General features: G+C 34.0%; 2 protein-coding genes across 4 annotated transcripts in view; both read left to right on the top strand.

Annotated features, from left to right (window-relative positions):
- The window catches only part of LOC129256755 (dedicator of cytokinesis protein 3-like), an 87,940-nt gene extending 73,993 nt beyond the window's left edge, over positions 1 to 13,947 (top strand). Inside the window, exon 45 of the mRNA XM_064096070.1 lies at positions 13,405 to 13,947. Within this exon, the coding sequence (XP_063952140.1) occupies positions 13,405 to 13,947 (543 nt within the window). The remainder of the gene's footprint in view (positions 1 to 13,404) is intronic.
- A 9,638-nt stretch (positions 13,948 to 23,585) lies between these two features.
- The window catches only part of LOC129256757 (translation initiation factor eIF2 assembly protein-like), a 28,880-nt gene continuing 26,693 nt past the window's right edge, over positions 23,586 to 25,772 (top strand). For all 3 annotated transcript variants that reach the window (XR_010293166.1, XR_010293165.1, XM_064097657.1), the window contains exon 1: positions 23,586 to 23,986. Coding sequence is in view for 1 of the 3 variants with exons in the window: in XM_064097657.1 (XP_063953727.1) it covers positions 23,913 to 23,986 (74 nt within the window). In the remaining 2 variants the exon portion in view is untranslated. The remainder of the gene's footprint in view (positions 23,987 to 25,772) is intronic.

The raw sequence follows: 25,772 nt of genomic DNA, 5'->3' as shown, positions 1-25,772 counted from the left end.
TTTGAAATGACATCATAACTTAGAAAGTATATGGACCTAGTTCATGAAACTTGGACATAAGGTTAATCAAGTATTACTGAACATCCTGCCTGAGTTTCAGGTCACATGACCAAGGTCAAAGGTCATTTAGGGTCAATGAACTTAGACCATGTTGGGAAAATTATTTTCAAAATCTTAACCGAAGGTTAAGTTTTTGAAATGACATCATAACTTAGAAAGTATATGGACCTAGTTCATGAAACTTGGGCATAAGGTTAATCAAGTATTAGTGAACATCCTGCTCGAGTTTCAGGTCACGTGACCAAGGTCAAAGGTCATTTAGGGTCAATGAACTTTGGTCAAGTTGGGGATATTTGTTGAATTACTATCATAACTTTGAAAATTTATGGATCTAGTCCATGAAACTTAGACATAAGGTTAATCAAGTATTAGTGAACATCCCCTGTGAGTTTCAGGTCACAAAACCAAGTCAAAGGTCAGTTAAGGTCAATAAACTTAGGCCATGTTGGGGTAATTGTTGAAGTGCCATCATAACTTTGAAAGTTTATGGATAGAGTGAATGAAATGTGGACATGGGTGTAGTTGACAGTCTTAAGTCTCCGTTCAAATGTCATTTATGGTCAATGAACGTGGTATTATGTCATTATATGAATGATGTTTTTGTGAATGATTATTTTATAGTAGTTTTCAAAGTTAGCACTGCTGCTATATTAGATTGCGTAATGCAGGCGAGACTGCCAGAGGCGTTCCACTTGTATTCAAATGAATTGCCTTTTCTGCGTAACATTCTGAAATTACCATTTGACATCACAAGATACATGCAAATCATATAAAGCTTATAATTCCCCTTCAGGTGTTTATTAAAACTTTTTGTCATGACTTTATGAAGGATTAGCAGGACTCATGTTCTTACATTTCAATTGTTATCCCTAATTTTCTCTGGTTTTAGAATTTCCTAAGACCTTAATTAATTTTTTTTTATGAATGATAAACTTTGCATTCAACTGTCTGTAACTGAAAAGAATTGTAATTTACAAATATCATTTTTATTAAACTTCAGACAATACAATAATAATAAACACAGCATTTATTATGCGCCATCTATCTAGTTAACTATTCCGAGGCGCCTCTGTTTTGTGAATTACATTGATTGAGAATCTGGTCAAGACTCAAGAACATGTTTTCAATCTTTGTCATGGGTAATTTACGATAGCTTTATGAAATATTCCCCTGGCCTGTAAGGGTTAATAAAACAAAAATAAATTCCTTTTATTGTTTAAATAAGAATGAGATACAAATAAGCAATATATTATTCATGTAATTGACTAGTCCTTCAGGATATCTCTGCTTAGTACCTGGAATTCTTTGGGGTAAGTCAGGGATACATACTTTCACCTCTTTTACAATACACTCACCCACATATATCCTAAGAGTGGGTATCATCAAACTTGACTATGTTTTTTTTTAATTTTAAGTATGCAATTACTATTCTTTTAATGGCTTTGACCAGTTTTTGTATCACAAGCACAGAAATTGCTTATATTTGTTGATTGTATTTATCACGGAGCTATCAAATCTACTTTGGTCAGTTGTATGATATCTAAGTTGTGTAAGGAGAACACATGCAAGATCTGCCCAGTTTGACATGATGTTCACCATAAGCAGTTTTCAAATGAAATTGACAATTCTTAAAAATGGACAAGAAATATATCATCAAGCTATCATTTGTATCTTATTTAAAGATAATTTTAAGAGCTTTAAAAGTATGATTTTGCATCTTGGCATATTTCAGAATAAAAAAATCTGAATATTGACCATTTCTTGAATCTTAGCATATTTATCATATACGTTTTAAATACATGTACCTTGAAAAAAGAAAGGAGGTGGAGTTCGTTGTCATTTACTAAACAAATTTACCTTAAAACATTGTTTGCAAAACATACATTTCCCATAATTTTATTTTTTTAATTTGAAAAAAAAAATAATAATGCAGATGTAAGAAGCTGGACAAGCATATTTAGAATTTAATGTTTTCAAAACTGAGACTGAGAATCCATATACAATGATCAAGGGAATTCATGAAGGTTTACAAATCTGCAAGACTCCTTTGAATTATCGTATACTTTTTTCATGATTTTTAAAGTCTGAGATTGTACGAAAAAATTCATTTTGCAATGATAATTTTTCTTATTTTAGATTACTGGAAGTAAATCCTAGTATGAGGTAATCCAGTTATCTGCTGGCAAGTCATTTCATAACATCTCACTAAAAATAGAATTTGATTAGGCTGCTCCATAAAATGGTTAAATGGGTATAGTTGGTCACAGTTTCACCCGTTTTATTTTATTTCCTTTGTTTGTAATAACTTCACATTGTCATAGATATCAGCAAATCTAGCAGAACTCATGAATAAGCTAGGAATACCCCAGATGGAGTTAAGAAAAAGCTTCAACACAAGTAAAACTTGCTATGATTTCTTTTTTTTTTGGTATTTTGTTTTTTTATGCTGGTTTTTATGCATATGATAAAGAGATTATTAATTACAGATTTAAGGTGCTGTCTGCTATCAATTCCCAAAAGCAATGGGTTGATAATGGAGGTGTCTAGGAGGGAAGAGTATTCCAATGTTTAATTTTTCTTCTTAACACACTTCTTGTCTATATCTAAAAGATGTGTTTCATTTATCATTGTATTGCAAAACCTGACAAGCTTCTGTTTACCTCAGCTTCAAATTCCCCCAAAATATGAGCCTTGTTGCATGAAAACCCAAGTACTAATGGTGTCTTTGCCATCAGGGTCAGTTACCATGTCAACATCTCTAAACATCTATCGAGCTTTGTCTGGAAGTTAACATCAATTAAAAGTAAATGTTAGTGTTCAAATTTTGTACAACTTGGTCCAGATTTAGCCACTTGCCTCTGCCTAAAGCTTCATGTCAAGTGTAAATATTTCACTATTTTATTCCTAGTATTTAAGAGATAAAAATTATCTTTTGCTGGGTAAGTCTGCAACTGTTTGTTAGTGAATGAGTCTCTTGTAAAAAGGCATGATGTCAAGTATATTGTTTGAAAAAAAAAGATATTAGGTAGTGCTTGACCATTGGGCTCATTACTTTCATTGTGGAATCACTTCTGAAAAATAACTGCTTCAATTGCATATATGAGTGCATTTCCTATGGAATGAAAGCAAACATGACAAATTTGCATATGGTTTCATGAGGTTTATACATTTAAATATACATAAATGTTTATATTCATATGAATAACATTAATAATTTTTTCATAGTAGAATGGAAAATTCAGATTGGCAATATTATGTTCACCAGTCAAACTTCTTCCTATGGATTAAGATGTAAAATTTGGGGAAATTTTTTGGTTATACTACATTTATGAAGATCATTAAATATGATTTTTATATGAATAAATGCTATTCTGATTTTAGAATTGTTTTACACAGCTTACCCATCATTTAAATTTGATTTCTCAGATGAATTACATCACCCTAAGCACTCTTATGTACATTTAGTCACAGCAGATGCTTATCATGCATGTTCATAATCTCAAAAATGAAGAGATATCATTTGCACATCATACATAAGGCTCATGTTCCATCAAAAGTCTGGATTGCTTTCAGTTTCTGTTTTCATAGAAACGTATGTAAACATTTAGCTGTGTTTCATGTCACCATGCAGTCATTGGAACACTAGCAATGTAGTGCTTCTCCATGGACAATTTATGTGACGTAGAGGTCTGAAGTCCTTAGCATTTGCCTTAGAGATCCTTGGACAAGGCTGGACAAGGCCAGGAAATATTTCCAAAATAAGAGGGAAACATTGGACAATAAAATGATATTGAATTGGTGAAATATTTTTATGGAAAATTATATGAAGTGTTGTGATCCTTGTGCCTGGATGTGGCCTCAAGGACAATTATTTGGCTTTGGCCTCAGTGGTCTGAAGTCCTTGACCTTGGACAGTATGGCCTCGGCTTTGTGCCCTTGTGCACAACACTGAACTCTAGATCCTTGCAAGTAAATTTATGTACAACATGTCCCCACAAAAAAAAATGTTTAATGGCACTCTAAATGAGTTACAATTTTCTAATTGTAAACTGTATTTTATACAACTGGCTGAAATGTTTATTTGATATGGTCCATTGAACAAAGATATATGTGCCTTCTTTCAGCACTCATCAGAAAGCCTCTCAATCCAAGTTTTGTATTGAATAGTATGTGTAATCAGGTTCAGCTAACACCATTTACTATCTATTCAAGTGGTGTAAATTATATCTTTTCATATTTAGTCATGGGCATAAATATGCAAGAATATATATTCATCAGAAGGGAATAAATGAATGGGTCATCCCAGAGTCCTGAATGAAATGAACAAGAATAAATATAATTTGCACCACTTGATTGATATGATTACATATATACTACTTGATAAAAAACTTGTATGGAGAGGTTTCCTGATGTGTAGTGAAAAAATGCACATATATCTTTGTGATTATTGGACCATTTAACATCAAATATCCAGTTGTTGAAAATTGATTACAGTTTACTTTACAGGTTTAAAGATATAAACAATATGTTGTAATTTTAATGTTACACCCATCCAGAGTGCCATTTTGTGGTACACACTGAATGTAGTGCAGTTAAAGATTGGGGATTATAAAATGTATATATGGTGATGTATACAGTAGGGTAATGAACCAAACATTTTGAGGGGACCAAATATAGTGTATGGGACAAAATTTCAACCAAAAAAAACCAACCTGCGAGCCAGCAAAAATTTACACCTTTTTAATACAAAACTTTTTATTTCGACACAAAACTCAGAGAAAAAATTATTTTAACTGCCTTTCATGTTTTATATGACTTTTGTACATATAATCTACAAATGTTAGTATTGGTACATGTTTGCAGGAGTGTATTGTAATTATTAATATCACTTAAAAAGTGATTCAAATAATCTGTGGGTAAGCTTGGTAGTACTGTATAATCGTAAACTGTACTGCTATCCCATGCATTGTTAGTGTATAGTGCTTAGTGAACGATGTGCAATATAATAGTGACATGACTTCATGGAATCAATTCTCAGTATTATAGATATGGTATTTCTTACTTCTTACTTATGGAAGAGATTATTTAATTATCTGATATGATACTATCAGGAAGCTGTAGGGATATTTCTTTGAACAATACATTATGTTTTACTCCTTAACACACATTTAGATTAGCCATTCTAGGCCATCTATTTTGAATAATTTTTTTTTTCAGATCAAGTTGAACCTTTAACAATATTTAGCTTTGGCAGCAAAAGTGAGGAAAGTGTCATTAGTAAGAAATATGGATGGTTTAAACCCAAATGTTTGTTTCAGAGTGAGGGAGAACTTTCAATCCATACTTAGTGTCAGAATTATTTTTTCATTCTTATAAAATACCTAGTAAGGCAAGGTAGGGGGTGGAAAATTCAATCTTATCATTTTAACAAGGAAGGAAGGTCCATTCATTAGTTCTGCAATTATCATGAGGGTTTGCTGAAAGTCATTCAAGTTGATCTTGAGGGCCATTTTATAAAGCTGTTCATAAGTTAAGAGTGACTTTAAGAACGACTGGCGATCCTTTCTTGTGGTAAATGGTATTTACCAAAATATTCATTGGCTATGGTTTAGTGTGTAAGAAAGGATCACCAGTCATTCTTAAAGTCACTCCTAACTTTTGAACATCTTTATGAAACACCCCCAGTTCTCTTCAAATCCTCTCAATGTCAATAGCATTATTTATGAGATCTCTAGCATGATAGTAATAATAATGATAAAAAAAATAATAATGTATTTGTAAAGTGCTTAGACATGCTGTTCTGGTGTGATAAGCATGTCATGACTGACTTCTCATTTGCAATTTATTTCATAATATATTCCTATATTGACTCACATTGAATGGGATACCATAATATCTTGGGAATTTTTTGTGGAGTCTCAAAATTATATTAAGTAATTAATTAAGTAGTTTGAATCCATAGGATAGTTAAAAAAATGAATAGCGATAACATTCTATATTTTGTTTGTGTACTATATTATTTCAAATGCTACCTACGAAGTTTCAGTATGAATATATGTGAACAATGTCATTGGAAATAGAATGGAAAAAATATTGCATTCATTTGACCTTTAAGATAACTGATAGCTGGGGGAGGGGATGACTTTGCCCCGCCCTTCCCCTCACATCAAAACTTAGTCTTTAATCCCATCTTTTGTTGGGAAATTGGTATAAATATCTATCTCTCATGAGCATGAAACTGGGTTTTTAGCTATTTATAAAATTTTGGTCTATATATGGATTTGTGAAGCATATACAAGACACTGAATCTGGAGTCTTTCACCTTGACATGATGTTATTGTATTATTATTTTACTTCACAAAACATATTTATTGTAATTATGTACCACATCCACTTTATAGATCTTTTTCTTCTTTCTCCTCTTCTAAATGTGAAATAATCATTTTTTATTCACTGTAAAACAGGGAGATTTAAATGAGAGCAGTCTTTGGTAATCATCTTATCTCTGGGCTCAAGCATTCAAAATAAAGCTTTCTGTTTTCTCTCTTTTTGATAATAGAGAAGTTAGTATCCATGTTGATCATTGATTTTGCACTCTTTTAAATCAAACCCATCTTAATATAAAAAAGGGTTTGTTTTCATATTCAGACAAAGTACAGGATTTTTAGCAAGAAGCACCATTGGAAAGTGATTATTTGCATCCTCAATCTTCTTCCTTTTTTGTTCCCCATCTCGTTACCTAATGCTTTCCTAATCGTTGACCTTGCTTTAAATTTTTTTATTTGTCTGACATTGCAATATAAAGAGCAGTGTCCATTTAACCCTAATTCTCCCGGGGGGGGGGGGGGCCATAATGGCCCCCCCTCGACAAATTTCTCGATATATCTGCTGCGCAAAACTTTTTGACCTCGCCGCTCACTGACTTTTTACTTTCAAGTCTCGCACAAATTTTGAGACCAAATTTGTGACGCCCGGGTACGCGGTTACGATATTACGCAACATTATGTAAGTGCATGTCAGACCCCAAATTGCTCATAAACGTGATTTCATGTACAAATCCAATGCAGATTGTGTATTAGCCAAACTTCATAAATATATCATTATTTCTACTTTTACTGATGAAACTTAATTGAATTTGCCTTGTTTATGATCAGAATTAAGTCTGGAACAATTTCCATCAAAAAAACAATAAAAAACAAAAAGTAAAAAAACAACGAAATACATAAGAAATTAAAAAAACAATAAAATACATAAGAAATTGGTCTTGGTACCAAAATTTTTTTCATTCACAATTGTTAGGAATGCTATAAAGAATATTTTCACCAAAAAAATAGCATTCTAGGAGCTTTATTTAGTGAATCAGAGCAAAAAGTATGATTTCATGAATAAATTAGCATAATTAATTCATATAAAATAAAAATATATGAATTCAGTGAAATTTACCAATGCAACTGCGTAGATTACGTCATTCTCTACCATCATGCAAATTTTCGTTGTGATCCGCGGCTGAGATCTTAAGGGGGGCCATAATGCCCCCCCCCCCCCCCCCCGGAATGACAAGAATCAAAATACCCCGGGAGATTTAGGGTAAAATTCCCAATAGAATTTGAAGTCTGTTTTTGTTGGTAAACTTATTTTTATCTCACCTGCATAGCAGAGCGAGACTACAGGCGCCGCTTTTGCAATGGCAGCGGCGTCGTCAACATTGAAATCTTAACCGAGGTTAAGTTTTTGAAATGTCATCATAACTTAGAAAGTATATTTACCTAGTTGATGAAACTTGGACCTAAGGGTAATCAAGTATTACTAAACATCCTGCCTGAGTTTCAGGTCACATGACCAAGGTTAAAGGTAATAAGGTCTACAAACTTTGACCATGTTGGGGATATTTGTGGAATTGTCATAAATTTGAAATTTTATGGATCTAGTTCAAGAAATTTAGTCTTAAGAGCAATTAAGTATCCCTGAACATCCCGTGCAAGTTTCAGGTCACATGACCAAGGTCAAAGGTCATTTATGGTCGACGAACGCTGATCATTTTGGGGGTATTTGTGGAATTGTCATCATAACTTTAATAGTTTAGAGATCTAGTTCATGAAACTTGGGACATAGAGTAACCATGTATCACTGAATATCTTTTGCATGTATCCCTGAATATCTTTTGCATGTTTCAGGTCACATGACCAAAATCAAAGGTCATTTAGGGTCAATGAACTTTGGCCATGTTGTGGGTATTTGTTGAATTGGCATCATAACCTAGAAAGTTTATGGATCTACACATGTAGTTCATGAAACATAGACATAAGGGTAATCAAGTATGAATGATTGTTTTGCACATGCCTTGGGTCACATGATCATGGTCAAAGGTAATGTTGGGTCAATGGACATAATATTTTATTATCCAATGAGTGTTTTCTTTTGTGAATAATTATTTAATAGCTGTTTTCAAAGTCAGCACTGCTGCTATATTGAATCACTTAATGCAGGCTAGACTGCCAGAGGCGTCTAGTTTTTTTAAAGGCATCTTGTTTTTCTTGAAAGCATAATTCATTAATAGTTTAAACCTAAATCTCCAACATGACATTTGTCTGAGCCTCTATTAGTCACCCTGCTATACAATACATACACTGCAACACTGGTGTGTATCAGTCATACTAGATCCTGCCAATGAAGCAATCATATTGTAAGACCCCCCCCCCCCCCCCCCGCCAAGTGATCTTTTAAAATATTCATTCTAACCTATTGCTCTAATCATTATGCCAACAAAAATTAGGTTTCTTTTGATTTGACTTTTATTTTCAGTAATGCTTAATTCACATGAACGCGCTTTAATGGTGCTTTAAAGTAGCGTGCAAAGTGGCACCAAAGCTTGATTAAAGTGTCAGGGTCGTAATAGATCATGGGAAAGCTTGGAGTAAAGTGGGACATTCGGCAAGAGTGTCAAAAAAATTTAAACTGTTTAAAAATGCTGGGCGCTCTGTCACGAATTGATTAAAGCACGGAGAGTGTATCAAAGCTTAACAAAGCGTAACAAAGCTCAGCAAAGCTTGACTCAAAGCATAGGAAAACTTAACAGAGCTTGGTTCAAAGCTAGGATCCCAGTCTTCACAGTCTGTCACCATTTGACATGCTTTGTTATAGATGTCTCAAGATCTGGCATGAAGATCTGACACAAGGTCAGATGCTTTCATCAAGATCTGACATGCTTTGTTACGCTTTCCTGAAGGATTCCACGCTTTCCCACGAATTGAGACGCTTTGATCAAGGATTGACACTCTTTGTTACGCTTGGCAAGCTTCCTTACGCTCTTTCACGCGCTCCCATGATACCCACAGTCTGTCTCCGTCCCTATAAATAGCGCTGCGACTTGAGTACCACTCATTGCACTGTTTCAAAACGAAGATGAAGTATCCTGAACCTGATAAACTACTTTAAAAACACAAAGATGGGACCCAAGAGAGGTAGAGTTGCAGCAAAGAAGAGCCAGAGGGGGACAGGCAGAGGCCAGGTGGCTGAAAGGTCGAGGTCTTGTGGATCTGCTGCATCTTTATACGCCCTGGATCAAAAGCGGCATGAAATCGGCAATCTCAACATTTTCCGATGCATAACACAGCTTAACAGAGTGTAACAATTCACAACAGAGCTTAATAATCGTATCAGAGCCTGATTTAAAGGGTCATAATCGCATCAAAGCATAATAAAGCTGATCAAAGCGTGATTTCAAGCGTAACAAAGCCATATCAAAGCGTGAGGAACCGTAACAAGTTTGGAAGTAATTTGACCCCCAAAGCAGCAACCAATTCGTATATTTGTGTAATAAAAGAACATTCAAATTTTAATTAATTATTATAAAGAAAAATAGAAGATCTTTTATTTATTATAAGGAATTTGCTTTGAAATTACGGTATCTTCATTAATTGGACAGACACATGCATTTAGCTGAATAAATGATTAAATTGAGATCGAGATAAAAATGATTGATGGTAATAATGATAATGATAATGATGATGATGATATTCAAATCCCCCCCCCCAAAAAAAAAAGAGAGACGATGGCAAATAATATGAATTGATTTTGGACTGAAAATCATATAAGTAGTGGATTTAGGAGAGAATTGATGAGGTTCAGCCAACAGTTTCTAGTGAATATATGGGCAATAAGCCTTTTTAAGCATACGTTAAAATGAAACACTGAGCAAAGATCAATTTAAATGTTTACTGAGTGTAAGTAATGTCATAGGATTGTTACATTCCTTTTCTGTGTATGTATCTGTCGGGGCATAATACCTGTAGTTCATGTATTTTATCTTTAATATTGAACATATGAATACAAGTAAGACTTTAGATATGATATGAAGGACTTGCACATTTTCAACTAATATGACAAAATTATTTGAAAATTAAATGTTATTACATTCTATCCATTCGTTTCCCCCAAATTCTAGTTTTTAAACCTTTCTAAAATTGATGTTTGAAATACATGTACATTGGACTAAGAATAGTAAAATCAACAACATCAATGTGGATGCAATTTGTTGGGTTTTTTTTTCAAAAGATTAACATTTCTGAATTCTGACCAATATTTTTGTGTTACACCACGAGAAATCCCACATAATATTTTAGTGCAGCTATTGATTTAGTTTATTCATGTTGACTGGTCACCTCAGGGGTGGATCCAGGATTTTCCAAAAGGGGGGGGGGGCACATTTTCCCGAGGAAGTTTTTCACCCAAAATTTAAGGTCATTTCGTCCATGGAAAATTTGACAAGCAAAAAAAAAGTCCTCGCTTTCAAAGGGAGGCACAGAGTGTTAGAACGGCAAATTTACTTTACAAATGTTTATTATGCCTCTCAAAAAGGGGGCATGCCCCCCCCCTTGGATCCGCCAGTGGGTCACCTTATGAGTGTATTTAGTTTAGCAGGATCAGAAAGGCATGCCATCTTTACATCACACTAAATGCCTTCAAATGTTGGGGGGGGGGGGGGGTTGCATTAACAAAGTACACTTTCAAAAAGACAAACCCAAATATTCATTTTAGAAGACAAAGCTATCAATGATTAAGGTACAGGAACCTTCTTCTAATTCTTCAAAGTCAAAAGAAATGTAACTCAGCTATACCTCTTTGAATAGATTGGTTCACTTTTGTGAGATTCATCCTTTTGTTCTTCATGTCGCTATCATTATATTTGCTATCTTTTAAAAAAAATTGTGCAGTGAATATTAGTCGCATCAAATTGTTATTGAAATTGTTATAACTGAAATTACATTTTTCTTTGCATAACTTGAATATTTTCCCCATAAAAATATGAGCTCTTCACTGGATATAGTGACATACATTTAAGTATTCACACACTGTTTTACTGCTTAGTTTCACAAGCCAATTCAATATACTGGATTTCATAGACCCTGTTCTAAAACTAGTTTACTGTAATGAGAACGCTTGAAGCGGTCTTGGAAGAAATCTTCCAAGCTTTTCTTCAGGAAGCGATCTTCACCCATTTTGAGCATGCTATTCCAAATGCTAATGTCTACGCTGCGAAACATGGCACTCTACAGGGGGAGTGTTCCTGTAACAAGACCACTTTACATAAGATGGGAATGCGCGCAAAGCAATCTTCCAAACTGGTTTCCTGAATCGGTTTCTAGTAAAGTATTTGTATGGGGTCATATTTTGCTTCTCAAATTGATAGACATGTATCAATGTCTTTGAAATGGGTTATACAAGAAATTTATGAAGATTCATTTGAATGATGGTATCATGACATAATATCAATGCATTTTATTGATTTTGACTCAGCTTAAACGTTTTCTTAGATGGTAAATGGCAGAATTCATCCATACTTTAAAGTGAATGATCATACAATGGTACGCAAGCATGAGTGTGTGGGACTGTCAGGCATGCCTAACAATGTATATGAGAAAGATAATCATCTGCTCCAACTTTTCTTTATCCCTTTATTGTTTTTTTCTTCAAATTCTCAACTGACAGCATCTGCATTTTCCTAACAGACTGATACAATATACAGTTGACATGGTTTTCTGAAGACTGTCATATTGGCTCAATATTTCTAGCCTTTTGTTATATATGCAACCTATGATTTGTTAATGATTTTGATGAGTATGTGACTTAAAATGATGCCCAACTAAAGCATTAATGTCCTAAGTATGAATTTCATACTGTTCACTGAATTAGCAGCAGAATGAATTATAAATTAATGTTTAATTGCAGCATGGGGTTTTATCTGGCATTCTGGTTTGTAAAATGCATGTATGGTTGGAATTGTGTTCCTAAAAAAAAAAAAGAATTATTGAAGCATGTCATTTTATCTGATTAAAGTCATCTGACTCATCTCAAGTATAGAATCCGTTTATAAGCAAGGATCAAGTAGTTTCTAAACAGTAAAGTAATAAATATTTTTTTTATTTGAAAATTGAGCATTCTGAGACTCGTTGCAAAAACAATCAAGCACGAGTCCCATCTTCTGACTGGTTGAAAACCTATTTGTGTTTGATTTTTTTGGAGTTTGTTTGCAATTCTTTTTGCAATGGGGCATCTGTAACAACATTTCAATATGGTACCATTCAAAAGACATAAACTTTTATTTTGGAAACCTTTAGCATTTATGATATTGAATTATTGAATTCCATTGCCAGAGGTTTAGAGTGAGGAGTAACAACTTTTTGAATGTTCGTTTTAATATTTTTATTTTTAAGTCAGCATTAAAAAAAAAACCTCAAGAAAACTACCGCAACAGGAAGTCATTTGGATGCATAAAGCATACACTGTTGTGGTAGTGTTTGGTGGCATGCATAACCCATATTTGTGTTTTCACTGACTACAAAACAGCAGAATTAAAGAGTAAAAGTATATCTTACACAAATACCGTTAGACAAAGGGATGCAGGTATTTGCAAAGTTTGATAAATACATTTAGGTACTGGTAGATAGATGGGCTGATTGATGGATGGATAGATAGATAGATAGATAGATAGATAGATAGATAGATGGATGGATGGATGGATGGATGGATGGATGGATGGATGAATGAATGGATGGATGGATGGATGGATGGATGGATGGATGGATGGATAGATAGATAGATAGATCTTGACTACTTTATGATAAAAAATAGGGGAAAAAATATAGAGCTTGACTTTTTTATGACTATTTTGAAAACAAAAAGGAAGAGTTGTATATAATAGGAAAATAATTTTCAATTCTAAACTGTTTCCACTTTAATTGTGAAATATATCAATTAATCAGCGGATAAAAGGTTATGAAGTAGATGAGAAGAATATATTTGACATTATAGATATGATAACTAATATATTTTCATTTCTCTTAGCAGCAGATCCCGGCAAAGGACACCATCCAACATGGACCTTCGGGAACCGGTAACACCAGTCTCCTCAACTCTCCCTCTGCGGTCCAAACGCCGCCGTCAAATACAGCAACCAGAGATAGTGTTCACCCCTCCCCCAATTTTACCACCACCCCCAGCACACCTGTTGTCTCCACAGCTACCACCCATGATACTAGACGTTCCCCCGGAGGAGCTCCCCCTCCCACCGTCCCCAGACAAAGAAAGCCATCTAATCTGACCTCTCCTGTACCACTTCCTAGACCCAATGGTTATTCTAATGACTCTCCTGGAGCCAAGTCTGATGGCACCCCACCACTCCCAATACGCCCTGAGAAGAATAAAGCTAAGACACCAATAGCCACCTCACCACCCATATCATTACCTGTTACCCCTGGACCCACAACTCCGAGCAAAGTGACTTCACCTAATAAGAATGGAAATGTTCAAGGGGCACCACCTGTTCCATTACGACCTGCTAAAAGGAAGGAATCTATCATTAAGGATAGCAGTGGCACTAGTCTTTGAAAGAGATGGACTTTAATTTTCCATTTGTGCCTTTACAGTATGTGTTGATCACATGATATAGATTATGTAAGATTTTTTTAGCCTGTTCTTTCTTCTTTTGTAGAGGTTGGTTGAATTCAATTCATGAAAGTTATTGAATAGACATGGCATCTGTACTTTAAGTGAAGTGTTTATTTAATCTTATTATTCCTGGTAAAAGTAAATAAAGGGTTTTGTTCATTGTACTATACACATGCAATCCTGTACATTATATGCATTATGTATATGAGAGGATGTGGTATTGAAATTCTCATATTGAAGATTATGAACTTTTTGGTGCTGATTTTTGTAAATTTATGACTTTGATTTAATATGAATTACATTGTGTCAAAAAGACATGCCTCCTGTTTACTTTATAGACATGTCATCTTAAATGGCTACTTAAGTTGTACCATTGCAACAGTTTCCTTGCCATCTGTTTTTAAAAATCACTATGTTAAAAAAAAATAAAGTTTTCCATGTTCACTAGAAAATAAAATAGTTTTATGTTTGAATAAATAAGAACAACTCTTTTAAGAACAAAGTCAACATTTTTCTGATGCACTAGGGGTAAAGACCAAGATTGACATATTATAGCACAAGGGAAGTTCTGGATTCTAAGAGGAATGTATGTTGTCATTTATCAACAGAATTAATCAATGTTATTTATTTATAGATGCTGAAGTATTTGCATTCTGACTTTCTTTGAGAAATTCAGATTTTTCCCCATTATATAGCCAATATAAAAAAATAGATAAAAGCAAAATAAAGATTAAGATAGTCATTATAACTTTTCGCACACCTTTGACTTTGGCAAAATATTGTGTATGTATATATTACATGCCTTTGCATGTCCCATGACTGTTTTCAGCCATTAGGATGCATCCTTTGGGAAGTTCACAAAACTATTCATAAAGTTGCAAACAAATTGTTGCAAGTTTAATAGGATTCTCATTCATTTCAATAATATCAGCTTTAGATGAAATCCACAGATGATTAAATTTAATATTAACAGTGTCATCAATTAAAAAAAGTATGCTTTTGCAATTATTCAATTGAGGTTATTGGGAATAAAATAACTTTTGTTTGATTATTGGAGAAAACTTCATCTCACAATTATCATGCATAAGGAAACACTTGTGATTTAGAAAGGAAGGGTGTGTGTAAGTCAAGTTTGTATGGATTAAATGCATTCCATTTTTTGTGCCTCCTACTTGCAGTGTGAAATATGTTAATGTTTGCAGGTAGATTTGAATCAGAAATGATAATATACTTTGTAATTGTACAACACATATCAGTTTTAGCTAAATAGGCATAGTGTCTTTTGTTGTAGTATGAAATTTTACCATTAGTCTTTCTCTAATCTGTGGACCAAGTGATACTACAAAGCAGACTGACTTCCAAGATAATATCTTCATATAATTTTTGTATATTTGTTATTGATTTTCTTTTCATTTCTTTCTTATGGCTTTCCTACTTCTTTCACCTTATATTTATGTGCTGCAGATATTTCCACTATATACTTCCTTAAAATGTTGAGCATAAGATGGTAAAAGAAGTGATATATACATGTATAAACCAAACTAATCCATCAATTTGTGCATGTAGCATGATTGTCCAGTATTTATTTTTTTTTGTGAAAGTGATGAAAATCAGCTATTAGATTTGCATGTGACCAAATAATTATATTGTTTTCATTAAATGAGTTGTGTTTTTAAAAATATTCCAAATTAATTAATTGAATTGAAGTTTTGATCATATCCTGTGATTTTATGTAAGAAAGTTTTATGGTTCACCAATCTAACTATACTGACCACTAAGCCTACTGTCTAGCGTCAACATTTTTTCCCTTGAATTACATGTTTTGAGGGGTTTTAGAAGATATAGTTAGACAAACAGGCAAATCATGTTTATCACATGAATTTAAAGTGCTTTATGGTAAACTTTATCATGATGACATATGCAAGCTTATTAACTGTTACAGGTCAAATTTGAGTAAAAATGTCACCATCACTTTTTTCACAGTTGCATTTTGTACTATTTGTATTGTTCCCACCATCATGAATTGATTGATCTCTAATGACTGTTCCGGTAAGAATCAAAGCTGCAAGATATATGAAACTTAATATTACTTATATAACATAATTTGATTGGAAAAAAGTTCAGTGTTGCAGATCTACCAAGTGGTTCTTATTAACACAAGTCATATGCTGCAAAGTTACTATATCACATCTAAATTAAATGACTAAGTTTTCAATTATGAAAATGTACATATTTTTCACATAATAAAACTTTATGGTTTACCTTATGTTGATATGATTATTGGCCATCTTTCTATAAACGACCACATTTCTATTCATTAGCTGTGTATTTTTGATTTTCAGTGAAATATCATAAATAAATAAATTGAATTCCTGAGCAAAGGCGGTATGTGTCCTTGGTGACTTGTCAATCAAAGCACTACATCGCAAATACAAACTACGATGAGTGCATCACAATTGTATTATATACGGAAGTGCTTGAAAGGCTACGTAAGCTCTGCCCCCCAAAAAGATGTTTTGGAGGTCAAGTCTTTCACGCGCAAAATTTGTAACGTAATTTGAGTGAAACTTAACTGGAATTCACCTCCGGAGTAGAATTTAAATTCATGATTGTGATAATCATGTTCTAGTTTGGTTTCACATGTGCTTAAAATTCGTCATTAGCCTTATTTTTCACTGTAATCATCATTCAAATTATTTTTTTTTTCTTACGGTGTGAAAGGGTGGTTATGCCCTTTGAGTGTCTTTTACCAAATCTTAATGAAAATGAATACAGAATGAAACACAATGGACTTCCTGACCAAGCAGCTTCCATTTAGATTGAGAAGTTGATTTGACATTGATTACAAAAATGAGAATCAAATTGAGATTACTGAATTTCCAAAACATGTGATTGATTTCATAGAAAAGGAAAGAAGGAAATGATTATTGGAATTCTCTAAAAAATTAATAGGAGAGAAAGTTATAAATGAATTTTTATTAATTAAAGTGGTATTAAAATTAAGTTTGATTTTTGTCTCGCCTGCATAGCAGAGCGAGACTATAGGCGCCTCTTTTCTGACGGCGGCGTCGTCAACATTGAAATCTTAACCAAGGTTAAGTTTTTGAAATGTCATCATAACTTAGAAAGTATATGGACCTAGTTCATGAAACTGGGACATAAGGGTAATCAAGTATTACAGAACATCCTGCCTGAGTTTCAGGTCACATGACTAAGGTCAAAGGTCATTTAGGGTCAATGAACTTAGACCATGTTGGGGGAATCAATATCGAAATCTTAACCAAGGTTAAGTTTTTGAACTGTTGTCATAACTTTGAAAGTATATGGACCTAGTTCATAAAACTTAGACATAAGGGTAATAGTGTATTGCTGAAGATCCTGACAGAGTTCAGGTCACATGATTAAGGTCAAAGGTCACTTAGGGTCAACAAACTTTGGCCATGTTTGGGAAATTTGAGGAATTGTCATAACTTTAAAATTTTATGGATCTAGTTCATGAGACTTAGACATAAGAGCAACCATGTATCCTTGAATATCATGTGCGAGTTTCAGGTCACATGACCAAGGTCAAAGGTCACTTAGGGTCAACAAACTTTGGCCATATTGGGGGAATTTGAAGTATTGTCATCATAACTTTGAAATATTTATGGATCTAGTTCATGAAACTTGGACATAAGAGCAATAAAGTATCTTTGAACATCCTGTGCTAGTTTCAGGTCACATGACCAAGGTCAAAGGTCATTTAGGGTCAACAAACTTTGTTAATGTTGGGGGTATTTGTGGAATTGCCATCATAACTTTAAAAGTCTTTGGATCTAATTCATGAAACTTGGACATACATGTAAGAGCAGCAATGTATTCCTGAATACCCTGGTGCATTTCAGGAACATGGCCAAGATCAAAGGTCATTTAAAGGTCAATGAACTCTGGCCGTGTTGGGAGTATGTGTTGAATTGGCATCTCAACTTAAGAAGTTTATGGATCTAGCTCATGAAACATCGACATAAGGGTAATCAAGTATGAATGGTTGTTTTACACATGTCTTAGGTCACATGATCATGGTCAAAGGTCATTTTTGGGTCAATGGATATAATATTTTATTATCATATTAGTGTTTTCTTCTGTGAATAATTATTCATTGGCTGTTTTCAAAGGAAGCACTGCTGCTTTATCGAATTGCGTAATGCAGGCGAGACTGCCAGAGGCGTTCCACTTGTTGATAAAAACAGTATTCAGAAGAGATGAAATTTGATGAAACAAAATTCTGAAAAGATGAAACGGATGCAGAAAGAAATCATTTAATGTACTTAATAATGTTTAATATTGTTTGCCTCCGATGACGCAGCCATTTTAATTGTTTGTAATCCTTTGCGCAATATATGGTTTTGAATAGACAGATACATTTATCAAGATATGAAATCGTATCATATTTTTTTATTATGGAATCTACCTCTAAAATGGGATTCTTTTTTTTCTTGGATAAACTACGGGTGTATCTATATATATTTAATTGTAGGTTGGTATGATTTTTAGTTTTGTATGGAGCAGCATGGATATTGACTTTCATTCAATTCATTTTGCTTTAGGGGATATGAGGATTCACTATAGGCTTGATATGTGTTGGGGTTAGCGAATGAAATACCTTTCAAGGTACGCCTACAATGCTTCAATGTGAATTCTTTTCTTTTCATGCTAGAAAGAAATAAAAAGATGGTCATTAGCTGGAAGTCTTTCTTTGGACAATTGATCGGAATTGTCATTCATTTGAAGAAAGCATGAATTCCAAGTAAAATTAAATTCATATCCTGATTCCTGTTAATTGTATTTAAGCTCATTTGCTTAACTCTTCTTCATTATACAGTATTTGAAACTGTAGTTTTGACTATTCATATATTTATACCACTCTATTTATGCAGTATACTACTATTATAACATTTATATTTGTTTGCAAGTAACCGCATGGATGTATTTTAATATTTGGAGATAAATTGACAAAGGAAGTTATAAACCATTTATGTGAAGTCTTGCCGTTGATGTTGATGATTCTTTATAGATGACGTAATCATTGTAAACTTTTTATCCAAGCATTACCTGTAAATCAACTTGGAAAGTTTCATCACTTGTTCTTTCCAAAAAGAAATAAATGCAACTAATAACTGAAATGTCTTCCATGCAACAAGCTGAAGTAATTCTTCTATCCCATTTGTTATTCAGTGAGTTGTACTTAGTAAATTGAGATTGAAGAAATATACATTTGTCTACTTAAAAGTGATACTTAATTGCCATAATAATATCATTGTGGGGCTTGTTTCTGAATTCTTAAAAAAGGTATTCAATACAAAGAAATCTACAATACAAGAAGCATCATGAGAGCAATTATGTTGAGGTTAAATTCTTGTTTTGAATTGAATTACTCTAAACATTATATAATTTTGCTTATCATATTTCATATTATCCCTGCTGAGATTTATACAGACTGTATGGATTTATCTGTGACATGAATAGCCATATCCCTGCTGAGATTTATACAGACTGTATAGATTTATCTGTTACATGAAAAGCCATATCCCTGCTGAGATTTATACAGACTGTATGGACTTATCTGTTACATGAATAGCCATATCCCTGCTGAGATTTATACAGACTGTATGGATTTATCTGTTACATGAATAGCCATATTTTTTTTGTGAAACCTGAGAGCCATTCTCACAGCTTTTAAGAATAATGAACTGTAATGTTGGCTCACCAGATTCATTATGAGTGTCAATGTTTGGATATCAGCTCTTATTTTTCTGCACATCGTTCTAACTTCCTGAATTAATACAGAAAATATATATATCTTAAGAAATGTTGTATTAACATTTTTATATATTTCTAATTACATGTATGTGCTTCCAAAGTATTGCAATAGCATTTTATTTAAAGATGCATAGTGTTCATTTCTCATTAGGAGATGTTTATGTTATGTAGGGCCAACTGAGAGAATGGATCATAATAGCTGTCTACCAGGAGTAAAGAAAATATTAGAAAACACATTCTCCTGAATGGTCATTCATATATAATTATAAAGATGTATCTTTACTTCAGATTTTGATTATTAATGTTTTAACAAGCTGTAATTTATATTCAGCATTTCTTTATAATGTTTGTTTTCTTTTCTTGTTTGATTGCTGAATTGAGGAGAAAGGGAATGAATAATGTGTTTGTCAATACCAATATTCTAGGTTGCTAGAATGATATTCATGTTATTATTTTTGTAATTGAAGTATTTTGTTCAGTATGATATGGTCATTTTATTTTTGAAAAAAAAAATTAGGGCAGGATGCTGAATATTTGTGGAAAAAATCATGTATTATGCATTTGTTTTGTTTTTTGGGGTGTAATTTGGGAATTTAATATGGTGTGATGGGACATAGAGTCCATGCTTTCTCTTTCGTTTGATGAATTGATGTGTGGTAAAAAATATAGAAAATATTGATTCAAATCACTGGATTTTTTTTTATATATCTTTATGACATTGTGAAAGAAATATCTATTGTAACATATTCTTGGTATATTATCACTGTTAGATGTATATTTGATTCTTTCATGGAAAATGAAACTATATACAGAGTAATCATGGTACATGAAAATTATAATGTATGTGGGTAAAATGGATTTATTTTTTACAAAGTGTGAATTATATGTGCGTATTAGTCTTGGCATTTACTTCAATAAAATTATGAGAATTATTGCATATATTTCCTTCCCATGTTTCGTTATATAAGGTGTTTATTTATATGAGGTCAGTTTTGAAAAATAGAGGGGGAAGGGAGAGAGAATGGATAGTAATATTAGTGGTAGTAGACAAAGTATTATTATTATTATCATTATTATTATTATTATTAGAAGTAGTAGTAGTGGAAGTAGTAGCTAGCAGCAGTACTAGTAGTAGTAGTGGTAGTAGTAGTAGTAGTAGTAGTAGTGGCAGTAGACGCAGTAGTAGTAGTTGTAGTGGTAGTAGACGTAGTAGTAGCAGCAGCAGCAGTACGTAGCAGATAAAAATTGGTCCATAAAACCATAGCAGTATTTTACACCAGACTATTATTATTATTAGAAGTGTAGTAGTAGTAGTGGAAGTAGTAGCTAGCGGCAGTACTAGTAGTAGTAGTGGTAGTAGTTGTAGTAGTAGTAGTAGCAGCAGCAGTAGTCGTAGTAGTGGCTGTAGTAGTAGTAGTAGTAGTAGTTTGATGGATTTGACCATACACATACAATATAGAAAATTCTTCTCTGTATAGGCATGTCACTCTCAAATTCATATTCCACAATATACCATAAACACAAAGCATGTTATGAACAACTGAATTTATGAATATACAATGAAAATATGGAACAACAATATTCAGCCCACAACCCTCCCCTTCAAACATTTGGGGACACCTGTAATATTGATAAGCTGGTTAATTGTGTTTATTAACCAGTTACCAGTACTGCATCCTATGATGATAAAAATTGGTCCATAAAACCATAGCAGTATTTTACACCAGACTGCATCCAATTTTGCTTAGGTATTGCCGTCACTACCTTTGACCTGCAGATATGAAGAGACCAGAAAATCTGTCAGAGGCTGTCCAAAGGGTCCAAATGGCAGGCCATGTATCATAAGTACATGCACCTAGCTGCATATGAAAGTACTGAGAAGAAATACCAAAAGGATCAACAATCTATAAGATTGTGTGTGAGTCCTTCTACAGGGTGACAGAGAAAAAAGTGATAACCCTGAGTTTTATACTAAGTAGCAAAAGTGTTGTTGAGTTTCCTTCTCAAACTTGACTATCTACATATTCCAATTTCAATACTACATGTCTAACATGTCTGATGGTGTTAACCTTCTCTGCTACTGTTTTTATTATCAAAATTGAACTTAAACTGCATTTTATCTCTGTGATAAAATATAAGAACGACGTAGCTAGTTTGTCCTAGTGATTGTCAATTGGCCAAGGGATACAACTTCATTTTTAATCACAAAAAGAAGATAAAAATATTGATATGGTTTAATGCAATTGATCCCCCTTTTTTTACATTCTGTTGCACACCTGACAATGAGACTTCTATATTTGGGCCAATATTAGTGGCCCAAACAATAGTTCTGAAAAAAAGGAAATCTTCCTTCCAGGTCAAAAGTCATATGGGCCATACCTGAGCACATTGTTATGGTGATGTAAATTAGTTTAAAATGCTTCCATGATTTGATAGATCACCTTCAGCAATTATCATCAGCATGATCTATCTCAAAGTAGTCGTAAAACAATTACACCATATTTCCAAAGGGTTTCAGGCGAAACGTAATCATATTGATATGGCTTGGGTTGAAAAATCAATATCCTTCCATAGATATAGGTGCCGACTGTGCAACAGTCTGTTAATGCAAATATAAACATTGGCACTTGGCAGCAGTTTCTGTCACCATTCCAAACTATTATGCTTACAATTAAAAAAAAAATGTTATTAACTTTATTTCAATTATATGCGGACAAATGCTTTAATTCGATTTCATTCCCCATTAGATTGTGCGATATTTATGTTTATGTGGTTTACTAAGAGGGCATGCATACATGTGTAACAGTAATGAAGTTATTACTTTTTGTTAGCCTTGGCAAACTGAATAACCATTCGTCTCTTCCAATTTTTCTGTCTTTCATGACCAAATTAATGAATTACAAATAAATAAATGAATATAAAGATATTTAAAAAAAAAAGAAATAATAGGCCTTAAAATAATAATGATGGTGATGAAGATGATGATGGTAATAATGATGAAATTAATTAATTAATTCCTCTTTTCCCCTTCGTACTGCTTTCTCTCCCCTTCTTTCCTCCCCCTTTCCAATATCCCCCTTTGTTTCTCTTCTTTCTTTCTCCATGTCTCATTTCCTAATTCCTTCTCTTTCTCAATCTATTTCCCCTTTTTTTCTTCTCTCTCTCTTAGTTTCTCCTTCATTTCTTTCCTGTCTTCCTCCCCCTACTTTTCCTAATCTGCCTCCGGTTCTCTCTTTCAGCTTCCCTATATTCCTTTCCCCTCTCTTTCCCTATATACTTTTCCCCCTTTCTTTAACCCTCCTCCCTCCCTCTCTCTCTCTTCCCTTTTTTAGTTTCCCCTCTATCCCTTCTTTCCCCTCTCCTATATTCCCCATTTCTCCAGTGGCGTACACGGATAAGGGGGCTTGGGGCGCTTGTCCTCCCCCCAAATACATTATATAAATAGCAAGGAAGGATCGAAAGAAACAAGGAAAGAGAGAAGGGTGAAATACTTAGTCAAAATCTATCATAAAAGTGGATTTTTAACTAAATGTCCACTTTTTTGTTCGCTCAGTCGCTCTCAAATTGTTACCAATGTCGGCATGCCCCAATGTCCCGATATGGCCCCGGCGATTTTTTTTTATTTTAAAATTAATAATCTTTTATTCTCTTTCATCAAACAAATTTGAACATATAGTAAAATATTACATTCATGATCATAAATAAAAAAAACGGTATCAAATCAAATTACATTGTAATTACAAAGCTTGGTTTGAACGTACAATCATTGTGATCAACACACATCTTAACGAAAATGAAGTAAACAAATGTCATGAAATATTTTGCTCATTCCTTCCGATCGATGTGTGTCGGCCGCGCGCGCGCGCCGATATCGGTGATTGCGCAATTCATTTCCCGATTTCGATTTCTGCGCATGTACGGTACAAATTATGCAGCAGACGACTGCGACTGCATCGCAGATCGCACACTCAACTGGCCACCTTGACGAAACTTCGAAAGTTAGTTGATATTCAACCGTATAACGATAACCTAACAGAAACTCTTAAATATATGAATGATGATGTAAATTCATCACCGACTTTTGCTGAGAATAACTTTTATCAACAATGAATCGACAGCATGTTTTGAACTGTAGTTTTTCGTCTTGGTACTCTAGCTTCGTAGAGCGTACGATCGAGAGGTACGTACGTACGTAATGTGAATACAAATGCGAATCGGTGTGAGATCGCACGTTGTCATCAGGGGCCGATTGAACGAAAAGGGTCTTTCCAAGGACCGTCTTTCGTGTCGCCCATCTTGTATGATGCGCTTTAGTTTAACTTTTAAGCGGGGTGTTTCTGAAATTTATGATAAACAAATAAAATTTGTAAGCTCGCTTTAAATCAAATTTTATACAATTTCATGAGTCTATGACAGCACTAGTATGAGATATCACATCATTTTATAAACAAATATTTTGTTTATTTTAACGGAGGAATAAAATATGTTTGCAGATATTGAAATGCGTTTCACATGGCGCATCATAAAAGATGGGCGACACGAAAGACGGTCCTTGCAAAGACCCTTTTTGAGCAAACGGTCCGAGGGTACAGCTCGGTCAAGTGATACTACTGATGTTCTTGTGGGCTCCACTCTATTTGGGGCAAGCCAAGAGTTCCAATTTCCATGTCCCCTCCACTAAAGTTGAGAAAAAAAATATGGAGAACTATCTAACATATATATTCTAAGACATTTAAGAAGGAAAAGTTGGATACATACCAAAATATGGCTTTATTCCATCAAAATTTTCGAGTGTTTGTAATATTCCCAATGGCATCGGTTTATTTAGTCAGAAAAATAAATACCCAATACTCTTGGAGAGGAGACCAGTCGTAATATCGGTTGATAACCGTTATGAAACTCATGGGCCATGGCTTTCAACAATTCCTGCTAGCTCAATGAGAAAGGCGACAGACTGGAGATGCTTCGTTCTACAGCGAGAGGTTCGAATCCAAGTTCCAACCGGAAGTAAGAAGAAAATAAGAATGAAAGAAGGAGGTTTTGGAGAAGTATTTTTTAAAATTAGTGGAGGGGACATAAGGAAGTCTTTCCCCATTTGGTAAATAGCCAATTTGTCCACTGCCAACTAGTCCACTCGCCACATGGTCTACCTTCATTTACTTACAGTCTAATGCCATTCCGTCCATCAACATGTCATCTAACAACCATTTGGTCCAATAACCAAGATTTGGTCCAATCATTACTTCGTCTAGATCTATTAAATCACCATTTCATCTACCATTTCGACAAATAAGTGCTACAATCCAATTAGAGCACGAACTGAACAATACAAGAACTCGTTCTTCCCATCCACTATTGAGTCGAATCACCTGAGTGACGCTGTCATCAACTCAACATCAACAAGCTCATTCATGAAGACCATTGACCATGTTGACAGGACCTTCTAATCCTCACTCCGCCCTCTCTCACGCAATCCGTTTATGCCCAGGAGGGCCCCGCACCGTATACATCCAGATCCAGGTCTGATAACCAGTTTAATTTAATTGGACCAAATGATATATGACTAAATGGCTATTGGACCAACTGGTTATTAGACGAAATGGCATTAGACTAAATGAAAGTAGACGAACTGATGATAGACCAAATGGTAGTAGATGAGTTGGCAATTGGACGAATTGGTATTAGACGAATTGGAAATAAACCTTCCATTTCACTACCGCTACACCTACCCGAACATCAAGGTACAAAAGTCGCTCTGAATCTGATACTCCGAGTGACAAAGATGGGATTTTATGGGGGGGGGGGGAATATAAAAATCATGCACCAAAAGGACCTTAAAAAGAATAAAAAACTTATCTTCTTTTCATTTTAATTTTACTCCATATCCATCCTCCGGTAAGTCTCAAAATTGGTGATTTAGAGCCAGTATCAGGTTCCTCACGTATTCATTCACTGCCGATTCCAAA

This window comes from Lytechinus pictus, chromosome 3 (assembly GCF_037042905.1).
Source record: "Lytechinus pictus isolate F3 Inbred chromosome 3, Lp3.0, whole genome shotgun sequence".
NCBI classification, from domain to species: Eukaryota; Metazoa; Echinodermata; class Echinoidea; order Temnopleuroida; family Toxopneustidae; genus Lytechinus; species Lytechinus pictus.
This window is presented reverse-complemented; position numbering and strand designations above follow the sequence as displayed.